This window comes from Neovison vison, chromosome 6 (assembly GCF_020171115.1).
Source record: "Neovison vison isolate M4711 chromosome 6, ASM_NN_V1, whole genome shotgun sequence".
NCBI lineage: Eukaryota > Metazoa > Chordata > Mammalia > Carnivora > Mustelidae > Neogale > Neogale vison.
In genome coordinates, this window is record NC_058096.1 from 128590246 (window position 1) to 128612097 (window position 21852).

At 44.6% G+C, this 21852-nt stretch overlaps 1 protein-coding gene across 1 annotated transcript in view; it reads right to left on the minus strand.

Moving 5' to 3' along the window:
• The window catches only part of EPHB1 (EPH receptor B1), a 285129-nt gene that overhangs the window by 34732 nt on the left and 228545 nt on the right, over positions 1-21852 (minus strand). The window contains exons 10-11 of the mRNA XM_044252314.1: positions 19846-20093; positions 11897-12112 (exon numbers count right to left, since the gene is read on the minus strand). Coding sequence (XP_044108249.1) covers positions 11897-12112; positions 19846-20093 — 464 coding nt within the window. The remainder of the gene's footprint in view (positions 1-11896; positions 12113-19845; positions 20094-21852) is intronic.

A 21852-nucleotide genomic window follows, 5' to 3' on the forward strand; every position in this document is an offset into this window, starting at 1 on the left:
ATTCCGTCCATCTTTCCTCTGTGGATCCCTCCTTTAAAAGATTCCCAAGCCTGTGCCCTAGAGAGTTCAGAACTCTCCATCCCAGACTTGGGTGATCCCCCCAGGCGCCCAGAACTATTTTCCTTCCTTAAGCACTTACTTATAACAGACGGGGGCCAAACAAACACAATGCAAGAAAACCCTCTCTGGATTCAGCCCCACTCGATGGGCAGCCTTATCACTGATTACCGGAACAACGAGTGTGACTGAGATGTTCATTTATATGATTTTTATTCTATGGAACGGAAGACTCTCCAGACTGAGGGTAATCATAAAGATGCGCTCCCAAGAAACCGAACATGTACCTCACTCCAGCCCCCAGGGATCTCTAGGCCTGATTTAATTAAATCTTTTGTTTTGTTTTTGTGTTCCTTCCAAAGCAACTGATGAATGGGAGGGGGGTTCAGGCTCTGGAAACTGAGTTATTAGGGGAGCCAAGTGGCAGGATCAGAGAGAGGGTCTTGAGTCCTGGACGCAGGTGCTGGCGTGGGGGTTTGTGGTAGGGACCTCTGCCAGGACCGTGCCTTCCCCGCCTCCTCAGACAAAGGTGAAACTGGGCCAGAGGAACAGAGGCTCCAGACTAGGCAGAGAGGAGGCGTCTACATGTGGCCCCAGGGCCTTCACACTCTCCTGGGATTGGGGAGGGAGGAAGACTTCCAAGATGATGGAAAATACATTTCCTTTTCCAGTCTGACAAAATGAGGACTCTGTCAGGCTTGCTTTGCTTTTTGAAAAATAATTGACATTTCTTGCAATGCAAGTATATATATGAAGTAAAATGTATGCTCCCTAAAATAGCCTCAATGCAGTGGTCCTCCAAGCACCGTTCCAGAGTACTGGTATCAGCATCGCCTGGGTGCTCCATACTTCCCAGGCCCCACCTCAGACCTGCAGATCTGAGACCCTGAGGTGGGGTCCAGAAATCTGTGCTTTCCCAAGCTCTCCAGGGATTCTGGTGCATAGTAAGGTGTGGACACCGCCGTGGCAAGGCATGCAGTAACTCGGCTGCCTTTCTTCCCGCTCTGTCCTGAGAAGTTTTCTTCAAAATCCTTCCATGGTGATCCTATCTCAAGGGCCCTTAATTGTTTTGGTGAGTATCATTTTTTTCCTGGGATCTGGAGGCACTCCGCTTTATTGTTTTCTGTTTTGGAGTGACTGAGAATAGGGAAAGTTAGAGGATTTTTTTTTTTAGCCAGTTATCCTGTATGTCCATCTGTGTATGTCTTACATGAGGTACGGGTCCTGAGAGCATGAAAAGCACTCATGGCAGCATCCACAAGGGTCACATAAACTGTGAACAGAGCAGTACCTGGACTGAGGGTTGTTTCCGGTTTAACATATGGGGTCTTACGAATATCACAAATTCTCACACCTCCCATCTGATGAATGAGGAGACCTAAGGCCAGATTTCCAGAGCACAGTTTGAATGCAAGTCCTATCATGCCTAAGAACTATCCTGCCATGCCAGAGAGCAAGAAAGTTCTAGAGAGGGTCTTTTTGCCCCTTTTGCATTTGACATTGCTGAAGGTAAGTCTCAGAGGGCAGCATAATATCGTAGAATAAAGGTAAAATTTTCAGCACAGAACGGATCATGGTTGGAACAGGTCCTGTCCCCCAGAAACACAGTGAGGATGGATGTTGCAGCCTACATGTGATTCCTGGGAATAATGGGGGAGGAGGGACAAGGTCCTGCCTCCATCATGATTTGGGATTACTGAAATTCATCACAGGGGAACAAGGGCCTCTGCAGAGCACAGGAGAGATGGGACTGGTCTTCCCCTACAGGTTCAGGATGAGCCATGGGGCTAGCTGCTCACAGGGATCACCCTCCAGGAGAGGCTGTCCCTTGTCCCATGGTGAGGATGAGCCCTCCAAGCCCAGGGCCCAGAGCAGTGCCAGAGATGAATCTGACACAGATGGGGCAGATTCTAGAGGAAGTGCAACAGCTGAGCCGTCCCCAAGTCAGTCAAGGCAGTCAATGAGGGGAAGGAGGGCCATGACAAACAGCACGGCAGGTACGAAAGATCCGGCAATGGGACAACCATCATGGAAGGACAAAGGTGCAGGTGACAAATCATCTGACATGCTTCTGCCTCCTGCCAGGAAGGGCAGACGCCCAAGGAACAGCTCTGTTTGAGGTTCACAGAGGAGGCCGAGGGGGCCGAGAATGCCAGCAGACATTAGAAGAGAGAAAACAAGGAGAAGGAGGAACTGGCAGGCATGGACAGCAGAAAGCATCAGAAGCTGCAGAAACACAGGGTGTGGGAGGAGCCTGGGCCTGAGACAAGAGGATGGAGCAGCAGGAGGAGCAAAGGGGAAGGGGCTGAGTGAGATCAGAGGCGCCTTGAAGATGGAGCGCAGTTCATGATGAAACAGGGAGGCCTGCCGGGAGCAGGGCCAAGGGAAGGCACAGCGCAAGGCTGGAGACTTCTCAGAGAGACAGCCTGGGGCTCTGAAGGATGGGAGAGTTGACACTACTTTGGCAGAAGGAACCTGGCTGAATACTAAGAAGGGTAGATTTTTCTCACAAAGGGACTGGATGGGGCCTTTTCCTCCTGAGGAGAAGCGAAGCAAGCCCCGATGGAGGATAGCTTTTGACTTAATCAACAGAAAGTCAGCACACAGAGAAGATCTGTGGGATCCTGTTGAGGCTCTGTCCACCAGTGTGAACTGAGAAAGGGTGAAGATTGGGTTTGTGAGTGCACAGGAGCCCCCAATACAAAGAGTTAATCAAAGATGTGGCACCTTCCCAGGTACGTGTGTGTGTGCCTTTTTTCCCTCTTAATAACAGAATATAGGACCAGTAATAACCAGAATGAGGCCTCTGAAGTCAAACCTTAAGAACTGGTCTATAACACAAGCATGGTGTTCTGGACTGTGGGCTCGTTTCCTCCCCAAATGTATGTGCTAAAGCCCTAACTGATGTGATGCTATTTGGAGGTAGAGCCTCGGGAAGGTGATTAGGTTTAGATGAGGTCACAAGGACGGGATCCCTATGATGGACTCAGTGTCCTCAGATGCAGAAGAAGGGAGATCAGACTTCTGGCTTTTCCTGCCATGTGAGGATTTAGGGAGAAGGTGACTTCTGCAAGCCAGTAAGGGGACACTCCTACCAGGAACCAAATCTGCCAGAACCTTGATCTTGGACTGTCCAGGCTCCAGAAGAACTGTGAGAATACGGGTCAGTGGTTCAAGCCCCCTAGTCCATGGTATGTGGTTAGGACTGCCTGAGTAAACCAAGACATGTGGGGCTATAAATCTGAACACCCTTCACAGGGTTCAGAAATGTTCTGTAAGTCATACAAGTATTAGAGTCCAGACCAGCTCATGTATCTGTTCCTCTTAAAGGGCAGGAATGTTACCTGCAGTAACTCTGAACCCCTCCTTAGTTTAGCGGGTTTATTCTAACCATAAGAAAGCACAAAGGAACAAATTCTATCTGTTCATTATTCCAGGAGCCTGGTGGGAAGGAAATGATCCTGGGGCTAGAAATAGCAATTTAGAGAAGGAAGACCTGGGGAAAAGTATGGTGGAGAATTAAGACAGAATGAGAGATGAAAGCTGAGGGCCAAGTAGGGAAAACTAGAAAACTTTAATAGCTGTTAATGAGGTCTTCACTTATAAAGTAAAGCAAGATGTATTAGAAGATGATGATGTTAAAAAGGTCTTGAAAGAACTGCATGAAATAGGGGAATTAAGATGGAATACAGAGGTCTTAAGGACTGATTTACAGTATTGCTGATTCAGGGTAACAAGTGGAAGGTTTCACTTTCGGTGTGTTTGCGGGGGCCGGGGGGGGGGCCTGGCTACGCTTCCAACAACCAGACTCTCCAGCGAGTAACAACAAAACAGAAGAGAAAAGAAAGGGAAATAAGAGGACAAACGTAAAGGAAAACTGTGTGAGCTTTCCAGCAACTGAACAGCACAAGGTGTGTTTCAACTTTTGCAATTTTAGTCTGAGGATGGTCTGCCCTGTGGCTAAAGCTCCAGTTGAAAATCCCACCCCCTTTTTGGGTGGAGGCATGAAGGGAAGGAGCCCAGGATAATCAGGGTAGCTGGAGAGTTGGAGGCTGGGCAGGGGACTCCCTGGAAATAAAGCCAGGAAGAGGGAATCCCAAATTCTGCATATGAACTTTTCTTGACTCCTTGGCTGACCCCTGAATCTTGCATGTATGAGACAGACTGAAAACCACAGGAACTGAGATCTGAGCTGTTGCCTGCTGCAGACATGACAGTCTGCAGGTGGAATCTCACTGAGTTAATTTCCTGTTAAATCAGAGGTAGCAATACCCTTTGGATCAATGTAACAGCACCTAGAGTCTCTACATCATAACATTCATAATGTATGTAATCCAAAACTACTAGACATACAAAGAGCCAAGGAAATGCAACCCATTTTCATGGGAAAGAAAGATGCCAACCTCAGGATGATCTCAGCTTTAAAACAGCTGTTATAGCTATGCTCAGTGAGGTAAGGAAAATATGCTTATGATGCATAAAAAGATAAAACACCCCAGTTGAGAACTGGAAACTATGAAAAAAAGATTAGTAAGGAATCATAAGGTTAAAAAAGAGGGTATCAGAAACTTGTGGAACTTTCTTTTACCCAATGTAGATGGCAAAGGAAAGAATCAATGAACTTAAAGAGAGTTATAAGGAATAGAGAGGAAAAATTGGGGAAAATAATGAGCAGAGCCTCAGGAACCTGTGGAACAGTTTCGCAAGTTCTATATACAGGTGCTTGTATTGTACATGGTGTCATTGCTTTGAGGCACTCTACACCTGCATTTTTTTCCTCTGCCTCTTTATGTATTAAAAACCGGAAGTTCACACCAATGCCTTCAATTCCAATTCAACACCACATAATTCATTCTAGTTTTGATGTTTTCCAGATTTGTACCTCCTTTTCCAACAGCTCCCATTATCTCCAACATATTTCTCAGTTTCCTTGTAAATAGTTATTTTCCTAACCTTGCTGAGCTGCCAGCTCCCTCATGGGTGGGTCTAGGTACCTGCTAGGGATGCCTCCCTTATTGAAGATATCTATCTTCCCTGGACCTGCCAAGTGGCTTTTGGTTAAATATTAAAGGAAGAAAGTCAATAAAGAATTTCATTTTGTTTTGAAAGAAAGGAAAAGAAGTTATTGGAAGGAAAAGGCAAGAGAAAAACCAGGTTATTTTTTTTTAATGCAAATTCATCATCTTTGTGTCATGTGTATCTCTCTATGTATGCACACACATACAAACATACACAGCCCTGCAATGACTTCCCGTTGCTCTAAGGCCCTAAATTCCATTACAAGGAACCAAGAGGCTGCCACTGATCTTCTTGGCCACTTTCTTCCTCTTTTTCCAAATTCCAGGCATAGGGGTCCTGGAGCTCCTCTAATGTTCCATTTTCTCTCTTGCCATAGGGCCTGTGTATGTGCTATTTATATCCCTCAGTGTTCTAACCTACTCCTTTCATTTGGGCGAATTATTCTTCAAATCTCTGCTGGAGCACCATCTCCTCTTCTGAAAGCCCTCTTTAACTCTGCTAGGTATAGTCAGATTATATTGTTATTTATTGTTTTATTCAGATTCTCACAGAATGTGATAGCTCTTATCTGAACTCATAATTATGCACTAATTTGCATATGTGTCTGACTAAAATCTCCTTTCCTCAGTAACCTATGAGTGATGTGAGAGTGGTAACAATGTCTCTTTCTGATCATGATTCTGTCCCTAGCTTGTGAGCAATACTGGCACATAGTAGATGCTGAATAAATACTTTCCACATGAATAAATTCTTTGTATTTCTAGAAACACAAATTGTTTGAATAGCAAACATGTTATTTGTTTCTATTTTGGATAAAAAGAAAAGCCTGGAGAAATAATATGATAAATATAGTGAGGCAGGTGAACATAATGGCTGAGAAGAATCCTGAGAGCTCTTACGTCTTAGAGTTGGTAAGCTTCATCATTTAGAAGAAAAACAAAAACCACAGCAAATGATCTAACTAATGTATACAAGAAAATCAGGTGGGGAAACCTTTACCTAAAACACTTTTTTTAATATAAGGCATGTACAGATGTTTGGTTCACATCATTATTTAGATGATTCACAGTCATTAAAATGTCAGTCTTTTCAAAAGTAGAATAAAGTTCCATTCAAACTCCAAATGTCAGTGTATGTGTGTGTGTGTGTGTGTGCATGTTTTAGAATTGGAAAAAGTGATATTAAATTATATATGAAAGAAAAGTATTTGAGAACAGCCAACAAAGATTTTTTTTAAGGAATAATGAAGGATAACTTACTTTATCTGAACAGTAAATCTTTTGCTAAAGTTATTATAATCAAAATAATACAGATAGTAAAACTTGCACCGAAGTTATCACAATCAGAACAATATGGTTCGGCTTAGAATAAAGAAATAGATTGATGGAACAGAATTGAGAATCAAAACATAGTTCACCCAGTTCTCATGCAACTGATGAATCACTGAACACTACATCTGAAACTAATGATGTCCTACATGTTGGCGAATTGAATTTAAATAAAAAAAACATAGTTCATATATGCAACTTAACATATGACAAGGATGGTAAGTGATTCAATAAAATATGGACAATATATTTCACACACGATATTGACATAATTATCTATTTACCTGTATGAAAACAGGGAAAAATATATATCCTAATACATATTCAAAAACAAGTTTGAGAATAGCCCACATGCCTGTCAACAAAAGAACAGATACATACACAATGAATCACTACAATAAATAGGAACAAACTACTGCTGGACACAACAATACGTATGAATCTCACAGACTGCAGCCAGGCAAGAGAGTATGCTCTCTGATTCTACTTATGTGAAGTTCTAGAACAGGCAACACAAATCTATGGTTGAGAAAAGAATCAGAATAGTGGTTGCCTGTGGGCATGGGTAGGGTTGAAATGGAATGGGGAGGCTTACAAGGGAACTTCCTAGTGCGATGGCGATGTTCTGTATCTTGACAGGAGTTTGGGTCATACTGTCATATGCATTCATTAAAACTCTATAGACGTACACTTAAGATTTCTTCATCTCTTACCAAAAATCTCTGGGATGCAGCACAAGTGGTTCTAAGAGGGAATTTCGCAGCAATATAGGCCTAAATTCAGAAATAAGAGAAATCTCAAAAAACAATTTAACATTACACCTAAAGGAAATAGGAAAGAGCCAATGAAACCCATTGCTAGTAGAAGGAAGGAAATAATAAAGATCAGAGCATAAAGAAATGAAATAGAGATTGAAAAGACAACAGAAAATATCAATGAAACTAAAACCTGATTCTTTGAAAAGCATAATTGACAAATCTTTCGCTAGACTCACCAAGAAAAAAAGGGAGAGATCTCAAATAAGTTAAATCAGAAATTAAAGAGAAGAAGTTATAACTTATAACTCGGAAAACAAAAGTCATAAGAAAGTGCTATGAATAATTATACACCAAAAATTGGACAAACCTAGAAAAAATAATAAATAGACTTTACCATCTTCTGAGACTGAATCACGAAGAAACAGAAAAATCTGAATAGACTGATTACTAATAAGGGGATTGTATCAGTAATCAAAACTTCCCAACAAATATAAATGCTGGACTAGATGGTTTCACTGGTGAATTCTACCAACCATTCAAAGAAGATGTAATACCCATCCTTCTCAAACTCTCAATAAATTTCAAGGAACACTTCTAAGCTCAATTTATGACACTGGCATTACACTTGTACAAAACCCAGACAAAGACACCACTAAAAAAAAAAAAAAAGAAGAAGAAGAAGAAAGAAAACATTACAAACCAATATTCCCAATTATTTTTAATTAAATATTTTATTTATTTATTTGACACAGAGAGAGATAGAACAAGCAGATAGAGTGTCAGGCAGAGAGAGAGAGGTCCCATTGAGCAGAAAACCTGATGTGGTGCTTGATCCTATGACACTGGGATCATGACCTGAGTTGAAGGCAGATCTTAACCAGTTTAGTCACCCAGGTGCCCCTTCCCTGATGAATGCAAAAATCTTCAACAAGATATTAGCAAACTAAATTCAATAATACATTGAAAGAATCATACACTATGATCAAGTAGGATTTATTCCAGAGATGCAAGGATGGTTCAATATCTATAGGTCAGTCAACATCATACATAGCATTAACAAAATGAAGGATAAAATCATATCATCATCTCAGTAGATACAGAGAAAGCATTTGACAAAAGTCAACAACTATAACCATTTATGATGAAAACTCTCAACAAATTGGGTACAGAGGGAATGTACTTCACCATAATAAAGGCCATATGTGAACAAGCCCATGGCTAATATCATATCTAGTAGTGAAAAGCTGAAAACTTTTTGTAGAAGAAAATTAGACAAGGATGCCCACTCTTCTCATTTTTATTCAACATAGTTTTGGAAGTCCTAGCTGGTGGAATTAGGCAAAATAAATAAATATAAATAAATAAATAAATAAATAAATAAGAGGCATCCAAATTGGAAAAAAAGAAGTAAAACTGTATTTGCAGATGACATGATACTTTATATAGAAAACCCTAAATGTTCCACCAAAAAGCTGTTAGAACTAATAAATGAATTCAGTAAAGTTGTAAGATTCAAAATTAATGTACAAAAATATGTTGCATTTTTATACACTAATAACAAACTGTCAGAAAGAAAAATCATGAAAACAATGCCATTTACAATCACATCAAAAAAGAGTAAAATACTTAGGAATAAACTTAACCAAAGAAGTGAAGAACCTGTACAATGAAAATTATAAGAGATTGATGAAGAAACAGAAGATGTGAGAAATAGATGGAAAACTATCCCATGCTCATAGGTAAGAAGATTTAATATTGTTAAAATGCCCATACTACCCAAAGCAGTCTACAGATTCAGTGCAATCCCTATAAAAATTCCAATGGCATTTTTTACAGAGCTAGACCAAATTATTCTAAAATTTATATAGAACCACACAGACACACACAAAGCCTCAGAGAGCTAAAAAAAATCTTGAGGAAGAAAATAGTCTTTGATTACTAACTAAACTGCAAACCTACAGCAATCAAACTGTACTGTACTTGCATTAAAAAACATAAAAACAGAAACAGAATAGAGAGTCCCAAAATAAACCCATGCCTACCTGGTAAATAATTTATAACAAAGGAGCAAAGACTATACAATGAGGAAAGGACAGTCTCATCAATAAAGGGTGTTGGGAAAACTGGACAGCTATATGCAAAAGAATGAAATGAACCATTATCTTATACGATATATAAAAAATCCACTCCAAATGGATTAAAGAGTTCAATGTAATACCTAGAACTATAGAACTCCTAGAAGAAAACCGATGGTAAACTCCTTAACATTAATCTTACCAATGTTATGTATTGCACCTGGTGTCAAAGGCAGGGGACACAAAAACACAAATAAACAAATGGGACCACATCAAACTAAAATGGTCTCTGCACAGCAAAAGACACTATCAACAAAATGAAAAAAACAGGCTATAGAATGGGAGAAGATATTTGCAAATCATATATCCAATAAGAGGTTAATATCCAAAATATATAAAGAAATAATGTAACTCAATAACAACAACAGACAACCTGATTTTTTAAAATGGCTAAAGGATCTGAATAGACATTTTTCCAAAAAAGACAGACATAATGATGGCCAACAGTAGCATGAAATCTGGAAATGCGTCAACAAGACAGGATGGAATGAAGAATGGACAGAGGGACAGATCAGATTGATAGTTATATAATAAATCAGACCCAGCAAGATACTAATTCTAAAACCCAGGTGGTGGGTCAATGGCTACCCTCTGTAAATTCTATCAAGCTCTCTGTATGCTTGAAACTCTTCAAAATAAGACCTTGAGAAAAAAAAATTTTCAGGTATATTTAATATTTAAATAATAGAGCAAAACCTCCAGTAAGAGAATACAGAAAACTTTAAGAAGTGCTTTATAACCCTGCAGTAGAGAGAAATTTTTAAATAAACCAGAAAACCCAAGAAGACACAGAAAAGATGCATTTTATTGACTATATGAATATTAACTACTTTTGGAAACCAAAGGATATCATCAACAATAGCAAAAGAACAACAGATGGGGGGGAGGGGAACTAATTGTATCATATGTGGAGACAAAGGGTTAACATCACTAATATAAAAAGACTTCGTATAAATTTCTAAGAAACTGACAAACAACCCAATAGAAAAATAGGTAAAAACTTGTATAAGTAATCAACAGAAGAGGAAACGTGTATCCTAGCAACTGTGTGAAAAGATGGTAAAGTAGTATCCCTAGCACCAGTTGAAAATGCAAACTTGATCCTGGTGGTTGGAATTAAGGAGGGCACGTATTGCATGGAGCACTGGATGTGGTGCATAAACAATGGATTTTGGAACACTGAAAAGAAATTTTAAAAGTAAGTAAATAATTAAAAAAAGAAAATGCAAACTTAAACACGATGAAGTATAATTTTTCATCTTTGGGAAGTTTTTAAAGATTGATCACCTTTGCTGCTGGTAAGGATGGGCACCATACATTCCTGGCAGAGTGTAAATGTTCACAGACTTTTAGAAAAGCAGCTGGGCAGGAAGAATGCCCATCAGACACGCAGGACAGAATAATGAGCTTAGTATGATCCCATTTTCACAAAATAAAAATTTTCACATTTTGAACAATGAGAGAAGTGTGATAAGAGATGCACCTAGTTATTAAAATTGATGCTTTGGGACATGGGTTGGTAAACTCTGGTCTGGTCACCTGAATTTTTGTAGCCCATGAGCTAAGAATGGCATTTATGCCTTTTTAAAGGATTACATTTTAAATGGTTATATATTTATCTACGTAATATCCTCTGTGTTGCCTCTTGGCCAACAAAGCCTAAAATTCTTACTATCTGGCCTTGAAAGAAAAGTTTACTGACCCTGCTTCAGGGCAATTGTGGTTTCTTGGTTACTTTTTTCCCCTTTACTTCTCTGTATTGTTTTTATTTTTATAATATATTGGGACATAAAGAGAAGAGAGGAAACTGGGGAGACCAGTTAGGAAGCTACTAGAAGGGACCAGGTGAAAGAGACCAGTGCTTTGGAATAGGATGGGGACTGTAGCAAAGGAAAGAAAGGGGCAGATTTTATTTAAGCCTATGGGAGTTGTGGAGGGATTGGATGTGGATGGCAAGGCAGAGAGCAATTGAGGCTGCTTCCCAAATTTCAGTCAAGAGATGAGTTGGTGCAACCACAGAGATGCAGAGACTGGGGAGGGAAATGGAGTAAACCAGGAGCTTGGCTTTGGACCTGTTACAGTTTCTGACTGGAACTGTGTGAACTAGGTGCTGGCCATAAGTGACTAGAGCTGCTTGGGCTGTGGAGGGGGAAGCTGGGCAGGAAGCACAAATGTAAAAGGAACCATCGTGTAGATGTCTTTCTTCAAAGTGTCTGGAAGCAGTAGGGTTGGAGAAGAGGAGGGCACCGAAGATTTGCCTGGTAACACAGAACCCAACCCCATCAGCACCTACTTCTGCTGATGGATGTCTCTGATGCCACCATCCAATGCCTGGATTCCCCCACATCACCTGTTCCAGAATGTTCTTTTCCCATTGGCCAAGGAACACTCTGACCCCTCCTTACAGCCTATGCCCAGATGCTTGCCTCACAACCAGCTCCAGCTGTTTCTCCATCTGGTGCCCACCTCCCCCAGTGGAGAGAAAAGTTCAGGTCCCAGCCCCTCCCACTGTGCCCTGCCACAGGTCACTAGCCCAGCCATGGGCAGCCACTTTTTATTCATGCCACGTTTTTACCTAAGAATACCAGGAAGGACTCACCAAGGAGCTGGTGTAGGTGGGATCTGAGGTGTCATCCTGGAGGTAGCGGGAAAGGCCAAAGTCGGATACCTTGCACACCAGGTTACTGTTGACCAGGATGTTTCTAGCAGCCAGGTCCCGATGCACATAGTTCATCTCGGCCAGGTATTTCATGCCCGCGGCAATACCTCTGAGCATCCCCACCAGTTGAATCACCGTGAATTGTCCATCATTTTGCTGTAACAAGACGCAAAGGGCACTGGCATCAAGATGGGCTTCAGTGGTTAAGCAGAAGCCGAAGTACCATAGCCCTGCTGCTTGTTAGCCTCTGTCTGAGACCGGCCATGCTGCTCACTGTGCCCTTCTCCCTCCCCCACGCCCTCCCACTCCCACCCGCATCCCTCTCCTTGAACTCTCTGCTTTCTCCTCCTTGCCAAGCCCTGTCGATTCCATCTCCAAATTACATCTCAAAGCCATCCATGCCTCTCCATCTCCACTGCCTCCCTTCTAACCAAGTCACCATCATCCATCACCTGTAACAGCCTCCCCGCACCTGCCCCCCCTCCCAATCCATTCTCTACACAGTGGCTAGAGCCATCTTTGCAAGACATAAATCAGACCATGCCACTCCCTGGCTTCAAGCTCTCTAACAGCTTCCCATTGCATTAAGGAAAAGCTCCAAATTCCCTCGCAGGGCCCATGGGACCCAGAGGGATCAGCCACTGTCTCACCTGCCAGCCACAGTGACTGGTGACCTCTCAGTCTTTTTCTAAGCCAAGCTCTTCCTGCCTTAGGTCCCCTACACATGCCACCCTGCTGCTCTTCCCCACAATCAACACTTACCTGCCTTCATGTCTCCCTTTAAGTGTCCCTTCTTCAGAGACAATGTCTCCTTAACTATTCCCTTGCTCCAAATATAACTAGCACTTTCTATTTCACTGTCTGTAGTGCATTTTCTTCTTCTTCTTTTTTTTTTTTTTTAAGATTTATCTATTTGAGGGAGGAGCGGCAGAGGGAGAAAGGGAGAGAGAAAAAATCTCAAGCAGACTCCCTGCTGAGCACAGAGCCCGACACAGAGCTGGAGCTCATGACCCTGAGATCATGAGCTGAGCTGAAATCAAGAGTTGGATGTTTATCTCACTGAGACACCCAGGCTCCCCAGGGCATGCTCTTATTTTTCTTCTTAGCATACGTCACAAGTTTTGGGGTGTGTGTGTGTGCACACCTGCCTGTGTCTGCCACTTGACTCTAAGCTCTTTGAAGACAAGACCCTCTCTATTGTGGGCACCAGAGTGCTCCCAGGGCTAAGAACTTTAATGTAAATAGAAAAAGTTCAATAAATACATGCTCAATTTATGACTGCTCCATCTCACCGTTTCCAGAATTAAATGCTTAAGGCCTCTTCCTTGGGTCCTACCACAGCTGTCAACCTTGACATTGGGATAACCACATGCACCGCAAAGGGGTGCATGGCAAAAGAAGCACAGACACAGTGTCTGGCATGTGGACCCTCTTAGTGAATGGGAGCTAGGGCTTCTCCTCCTCAGGCCAGCCGGCAGTGCTGCTCTCTCCCATCATCGGTGGGTTCACCATCTCCTTCATGGTTCGATGACACACCCCAGTGAATGAATCAGCCTTCCTCCTGCCTCCCCAAAGTCCCTGAGTCTTGGTTTCTGCACCCACTGGTAATATCACTGGTCCCCACGCTGCCAACAACACATTTTCTCTTCTTGTCCAGGCCCAGCTGTTCTTCCGAAGGGCTCTAAGTTGTATTCTGTAAGCAAAGCATGGCCCAGGCACTGAGATGCTTTGACTGGGGGAGCGGTGGGAGCAGGTGGAATGCCCTGGGTCTGCTCTAGGTATGGTTGGACACAGGGCAAGGCAGCCACTCCCCAGTGCCCTCAAGGGAAACACAGAAAGCAGAGATGGTGGGCACAGCTCCCATTTAGGGAGCACCTGCTTCCCGTGAGTTGGTACACAAGGCACTCGCACACACTGCCTCACTTAAATATGCATGCGCTTCTACGAAAGCGTTTTCTATGCAACAACCAATAAGGGAAAAGGAAAGATTGCAAAGATACCCTGGTTATTAGAGAAAACCCCAGCCATCAAAAAAGTCTAGCCACCATAGTACAAATGTTGAAGACTTCCTCCTGCAAGGTTCTAAGCCTGGGTTTGCGTCCCAGGATCCCGCCACTGGATCTGCTGGAGCGAGCCACCTGACCCCCCTCCACTTCTTCCCAAAACACCCACAAGAGGAGAAGCCTCCAGCACACCAGGATCAACACATCCCAGGCTCTAGGCTGCTTCTAACTCAAACCTTAACCCCCCTCCCAGCCTGCCTGGAAAGCTCTCTCTGCAATATTTTCTTCTAACCAACTCCAAAAGGAAGTGCAGATCTGCTTTTTTGGAAAGTCTCACTGGTGTTCGGCACATGGTGCCCATCTGCGAGAGCTGGATGGGCCGTGAGCGGTGCGAATCCTCCTTCTCACTAATGAACTTCAATCAACACCTCCTCGAGAACTTAGCCAGGCTCTTGCTAACACCATTCATTTTCTCTAAGTAGATCTCTGGGGACCCGCCTCCCCAGAAAGTTGTCATGCAACTTCCGTATATTAGAAAATGTATCTCAGCTGAGAGTCACAAGGGTCATATTTTTCCAATTCAGTTTGTTACTTCCTCTCTGTAAGTGTAGACAACAATGTGGTTAAAAATGAATGTCTCCCAAAAGAAGCCAGCTTGCAGATAGATTTTGGGGAGGGGACTGGTGGTGATTGTAAACAACGCTGGGAAAAGAAATGTTGAAAGGATGTGCGGCAATATGTCTGTTTCTACTTTAAATCATTTAAGCGACACGGAACAGCTTTACTATCTGATTTGTTTTAATATTTAGATCAGTCAGCCTTAGAGTTTCTGGGGTCGACAAAGGTGGAGAAGTGGTGAAAAGTCCAGGCTTTGGAGACAGACAGACCCAGCCTATGGTCCAGGCTCTGCCGCTCATTGGCTGGATGCCCTTGGGCAAGTCACTTAACTTCCAGAGCCGTCATTCCTACACCTGTAAAACAAGTACACGGTGTCCATTCTTCATAGTATTTTGGTGAAGTTAAGTGGGACAATACATGTCAAAGGGCTTGGCTTGGTGCCTGTAAATCCTAAAACAGCAGCAAGGATTCCTGGTATTATCAGCCAGGCCAGAATGTCTCACAAACCAGCTGGCCCAGGTACTTAGACAGCTGGTGAGAGGAATGGAGGACACCTGGGGCCAATATTCCAGGTTCCCACAGCTCCCTGGTGTGTTTTGGAGACATCCTAGGACTTCACCATAGGAGAACCTCGCCTGCGGTGCATTCTGAGCTCAATGGGTTAGCATCTGTAGTAGACCCCCCCCAATAGTCCACACCCCAACTGCAATAGTGGACGACTGGGGCCTCATGATGCAGGCTGGACATTTGGGCCAGTTACTGAACAAACACGATTTCTTCCATTTCTTGACATTTGAATGGCAAGTCACACTTAATGGAGTACATTTTGATCCTCCTTTGTGCGAGGCAGGGGATAGTCTATTGCTTTTCAGAGGAGATAAAGGAAGTCCAGAAAGTGTAACTGATAAGACTTAAATCACTCTATGTAGCTTTGACTTAAAACAAGTCCAGAATAGTAAATTACTTCTCCACTGGCTTTCCATCTCTGATGGTAACGACTTCCTCAAATGTGTGGAGAAGAAAGCTGCATATAAGCTTTGCAGCAAAAAGTGACATGATTGATTATTGATGTCTGCCATGGTCACAGAAATAGAAAGTAGAGGCATGTGTGCCTCAAATATGCTACTCTGATTGGAATCTTTTAACTCCCATCTGGGGTCTTTTCCATGGAATATGCTGACTTTGCAAGAGCTACACATTTCCTTCAGAACCTGCAGAGGAATCACATATCACGATAAGACAGGATGGTGCCTGTTGAGTTCATGATTTCGGCAAAACTTAAAGATATAAACACATGAAGATCGCCTGCCGTGTTCAACTGTTTTATGTTCAGTTCATGGGTGTAACTCCCCAAGAAGAATTTTGAAAGTTAGGAACACCAGCGTCCAAAGAGATACAAGACCATCTTTTCTTGATGACTTTGGAAGAGGATCAGCCTCCACGCTGATCACATGGTAAAAACACCATATAGAGAAAAAAAAAAAATACAGGCCTGGGTGAAGTCATTTAAACTTTCTTTCCTTCGTGAAGTGCTTTCTGCTGAAATTGCTTTCCAGCAAATTCACTGAAGCCACTTGCTGGTCCTTTTATTAGGCTGGAAGGATTTAGGTATTTCAACTTTCATTGACAAATCCACTTCAGGAAATGAAACCCTTATTTGATTTGTTTGAAGAGAATGAGTCATAGATTTTTTTTTTTTCTTCTTCAACTGTAAGAGACCTACCTCTTAAGATCAGCCAGCTCAAAGCATTTAGTTTATAGACTGGGAAATTGAGTTAACAGATTTGCTCAAGGCCACCAGGTGACTCACAATGGATCCCTAAGCAGAACTGAGGTCTTGGGGCATCCAATCTGGTATTCTTTTCCTGACCTCTGCCTTATGGTCATCTAGCTCCAGCCTATGAATGAGCTTCCGTGATAAGAAATGTCCACATTTGACATTGCTCAGTAGCTTCTAAGAGTCTCTCAGTTGTGACCATCTGTGGATGAACCAGCAGTGACCACAAGGCCAAGCAAGGCTATGGCATGGGAAGGACACTGATGAGGGCCACAGGGGGTGCTCCTATGACCATACAGGAGCCACCACATTGAATCCTCTAAGTTTGGGGCCAAGAAGGGAATGTTTAATTGTGGAATTGCATGTTACATAATCCATGGTGCAGATATTTTCAAAAATGGACAATAAAGAACCTACTCAACACGCAGTTAAAAAATAATAATGCTTCTAATCCTTCCAGAAAGTAAGGATTCTATGTCTTGCAATGAGAGAGGGGCAGTGCGTGGGTGGTGAGAAGCCATGTCCAATGTGCTCACTGGATCCCCCATACTTACAGCCTCTCAGACACTGACCTGGAGCCAGAGCTGCAGCCACTCTCCAAAGCTGCCATGTCCAGTGTAAAGCACCACGACCAGTTTGGTTGGCGGGGGGTGGGGGGGCGGCAGTCAGTCACACAAACTCTTTTCCTTTCTTCTCTGAATGGTGATCCTAAAATTATACTACTTCCCAGAAGATGGGCCCTGCAGAACTGCACTGATGACCTACTTTTCAATTTTACCAAGCAGCAGATACATCAATTAATGTTGCTATGCTCCAGGGTTTGGTAGTAAGGCTGAAATTAGATTTATAGATTACCTGCCTCCATGCCGTGCGAGGAGTCAGAAACGCTTCATTTCCCCTCTCCTCCTGGCGCTGCTTGCTCTGGCCGTTCCTTCCTTGCCATCCCTTACCCTCCATTTCCCCATTCCTCACTTGCCCCTGGCTCTTCTCCACCACCTGGGCTTCATCATCATGAAAAATCCTGGTGTCCCACATGCCCGCATGTCCTGGGCCCCACCAGGAAGGAGTCCTGTGCAGAGCGTCTGTGCGGGGTTTTGATTTTCTGCAGCCTCCTAGAAACGAATCTCCTCGTTCCCCTGTACATTCCAGGGAGAGAGTCTGATCACAGTCCTCAAGTCATGTTGTGACTCGGTGAAGTACAGTCAGGTGACTCGTAGGAAATAAATGGCTCCTAAAAAGGTCTGGAGGCTGGTTCTAGAAAATACTTTTTCTCCTAACATTGTCTGCTCTGCACTTTTATTTGGCTGTCTTCATGAGATCTCTGATTACGAATTAATGCCCCAGGAAAGCATGGTCTATACCCTACTCTGACGTGAGGGGTCTGGCTATAAGAACGAGAGACCACGTACACTCGGGAAGATTCCATTTTTCCTGCCATTCCCAAACACTCTCATGCCAGAAATGGCTTTTCATGTTTTTCACTCAACCAGCATTTACCAGGTGCTTCCTGGGTTAGGTACTCAGAGGGAAGGGGGGGGTGTTCCGAATAAAGGGCATTAAGCTGTACCCTCAAGGAGGCCATACTAGGCAATGTACATCGGCCCCACCTGTTGTCATCCCATGTCCCCCACCAGAAATAAGCCACTACTGCCTAAGCACCCAGAGGAGGCAAAAGTGTGTGCTTGCCCTGCTCAAGTAGCTTCAGTCTGGGCGAATGCAGCTTCCAGACAAGCTCCTCCACGCTGCAGACCCTCGGCCCTGAGTCACTACAGAGCTAGGCCATGCTGGCTCTGGCCTTTGAACATACTGCTCAGTTGTTCCATTGTACTGCTTGCTTCCTCTCCCCCTCAGTCTTCAGTATCCGTTAATTCTCCGTCCTCTTTAATGCTTTTCCTGCCACCCGCAGGAAGATTTCCATTCTTGGCTCATGATACCTCTTCACACCACACACAGAAACATAAAGAATCCGGGCAGATGACTGCTGGACGCCTGGAGCACTAGGGTCCTCAGAGAAAGGACCGCTGGGGCATGCTGTAGTCTCTAAGATGGGGACAACAGGACCTCCCATCTCTTATGTGTAAGATGACATCATGTTATTGTCCCCATCAAAATGTGGGGCCCGTTTCCGCCCACCCCGAATCTGGGAAGCCCGTCACAATGGTGGAAGGGTACTGTGGGATTTGAAGCTAAGTTACAAAAGTGGTCCAGCTTCTGCCTTCTTCTCATGGAACATTCGTTCTTGGGACGCAGCTCACTGTGAGGAAGCGCAAGCCTCCCACCTGGAGAGACGCCAGCAGACAGCCAGCATCAGCTGCCAGACAGATGAGTGAGCGAGACTTTGGATGATTCCAGGTCCCGGATCTTGAACTGCCCCAGCTGATACCCCATGGAACAGAGGTGTCCCCAATGAGCCCAGATTGCAGATTCATGAACAAAATAAATTGTGGTGAGCCACTGAAATCTTGGGTGACTTGTTAGTTAGCATCAGAGCAATGTCCCTTTCATGTCTGTAGGCCCAGAACCCAGGAGAAGGCATGACCGCAGAGTCACCCCATGAATATTTCAAGACCAAGTGTCTGAATGATCCTTTGATCTGTAGCCACAGCCACTGTTCAGTAGCTTTGGTGACAAACATAGTCTGCCACTTGGTATTATCCTCAAGTCCTTGCTCAGTAGACCTGCCCTATTGAGATGCTGCCCATGCACCCTCTGCTCGCAGTCTCCCCCTAGTCCCCAGCTGAGGCTTTGGTCCAAGGTAGGACTTGCTGGCTGGCCTCTGTTCCATCAGCTGCCACTCCCCAGACACCGGCATTGTGGCTGTCCTCACCACCCCGGCTGAGTCACTCTGCTCTGTCCCACAGAAAGGCAAGTGGTTCGAGCGTGGTTCCATGTGAGCATGACTGACAATGACCATTTACACATCTCCCAGCCATAGGCCTCGAGGACCCCCACACCTCTGCTGCAGGCTGATTTGGAGTCAAGCCCAGAGAAGACTTGTGAATGCTTGTGACAATCTCTTCCTCTCCCACCCAGGAACACCACCTTCGAGGGTAGGTGGCACAGCCATCAGAAAGGGCAGCCTGTTTTATCTCTGAGCTGCGAATGAAGGGAACAGGCTTGGTGGACAGTGCTGGGGAAAGGCAGCGATGGCCACTGGTGTCTGCGGGAGTCACACAGTTGCATCGCAGGTGCTGAGAGTCTCCTCAATCTCCGTGATTCATGCAGGTGCCCATGGCCATCCTTCACCGGCCTCTATTCATTCATACTCATCCAACAAGCATTTATCAAGGCCCTACTCCACGCTATCCTCCTACTGAGGGGTCCACAGGCTCCTCTTGTTCTATGCTTTTAGGAACAAATCCGTCAACCCCGCTACCATTTCCAACGCCCACCCACATTTCATCGGGTGATTCCTAAGCGGCAGGCTGTCCTCATGCAGACACCCCCTCCCTGCATCCGACAGGCCGTCCATGCCCCCGAGCTGCTCTTACCCTGAGGAAAGAATCCAAAGCACCGTTCTCCATGAACTCGGTGATGATCATGACCGGCCGACTCTTGGTGACCACGCCTTCTAGGCGGATGATGTTGGGATGATCAAACTGACCCATGATGCTGGCCTCGCTCAGAAAGTCCCGACGCTGCTTCTCTGAGTACCCAGCCTTCAGTGTCTTGATGGCCACGTAGATTTCCCTCTTGCCCGGGAGTTTGAGACGCCCCTTGTATACCTCTCCAAACTCCCCTGCAACAAGAATGCAATCATTACCCATCTCCTTCTCAGTCTGCGAAACCACAAGGGCACAATAGTGGCACAGTGGCGCTCAGAGTGGAATTGTGGTGGAAGTGATAGGGATGGAAACAGTGTTCTCCCATTTTAACTACGGTATCCTGGCCCTGATCAGTTCACGGCAAACACAGAGGTTACACTAAAATAAGTTCCTTGCCTCAGTTCTTCGAAATAGTTCGGGTAACTAAAATGAAATTTCAGAGTCTATGTGAGTTTGTTTTTTCCTCGCGTTTGGTTTTTCATTTGTGTCCCAGCTGAATAATTGAAATGAAACGGTCAGTTTCACTTTGGCAGACCATAATTCATTTTTAGCAGAGCCTGGTGCAGGAACATCCAGGGGCCAGGGGATATGTTCAGGTTCTTTAGTGCTCTGAATGAGATGGATAGCATTTATGTTCCTACACTGCCCTGAAAGCTTCTGCGTCTACTGGGTCGCCCAGAAAGCAGACCCTGAGAAGTCAGGAAGGGAAGTTAGCAGACACCGTGCAGGATCGAAGAGGAGGGAACAGGACTGGTCAGACTCCCAAACCATGAGGCAAACCTGACCTTATGAAAAGAAAGGAGGAAGCAGGCATGGATAAGGAGATCCCCAGATCGCCATGCCACCCTGGCTGCTGTGGGACTGTCCGTTTCCTCCACTGCAGTGGGACTGTCCGTCTGGGCCACTCCAGAGTACAGAGCACACCCATGTCAGGAAGGCCCAGGCTTCGGCCTCCCACCATGCTCAGCCACTGCCCGAGGCTGCCAGGAAGAGCTGGCCTCTGCAGGGAAAGCTGAGGCAGGTCCTGAAGCCAGGGCAGCTGGAAGCCAATGGCTCTCTGCACCCCCGGCAGCTGGACAGGCCGTGGTTTCTCTAAGCAAACGTGAGTGGCACACCTCCACGGGTGCCACAGCATTTCAACATTTGTGCGGGACCATGACCCAGAGTAAAAACAATTCCGGTGGCTGGTGTTTCATAGCTGCTTTACAAAATCTGTTGAATCTTCTTAAATGTGCTTTCAAGAGCCGTTCTATGATCTCCCCAGCACTGACATGTGTGGCAAAGGCCTGGCGGGAGATGGGACACGACAGCTTTCTGCTGGGGGGACCTTCTTCTCTTTCACCTTCAGCTTTCCGGAGGAAAACGATGGCACAAACCGGGAGCAGATCAATGACAGGCCGAATTAGAAAAGCAAGGTAACATCCCCTCTGTGATTTGGTTGGGAGTTCCCTTTGTTTTCTGCTGTGGAAGTCACTGGAAGGGAGCTGCAGGAAAGGGTTTCTTGCGTGAAACTGCTCCACAGTCTGTGAGATCGATCGGAAGCTAGGGCCGGAGCAGAGGTTGGCACAAGCACCATGAGGATGAGTTCAACGTAGACCTGAGGACACAGACCATGTGTGACACTGGTTTCGACAGGAATCAAATGTTGCTTTGCCAAACTGCTTGAGGTCAGATGGAGTCTCGTTCATGTTCCTAGCTTGTAGTGCCCACTGTGGTCCCTGGTATGGGGAGGTGTGTCTATCAAAATGGGGAGAGCATATTTACTGTTCCCTGTTTGCTTCTGCTTTGTCTGCTCTAGGGTGATGACCTGCTGGAGGTTCCTCTAACCAAAAAAGTAGAAGTACCAGTATTTAAAAGACTATTCACTGCAGCATCTCTTTCTACAGCAAAACACTATAGCCCCACAGCCAGGGAATGGCTGGAAAATGACACATCTGTCCTGTGGAATACCAG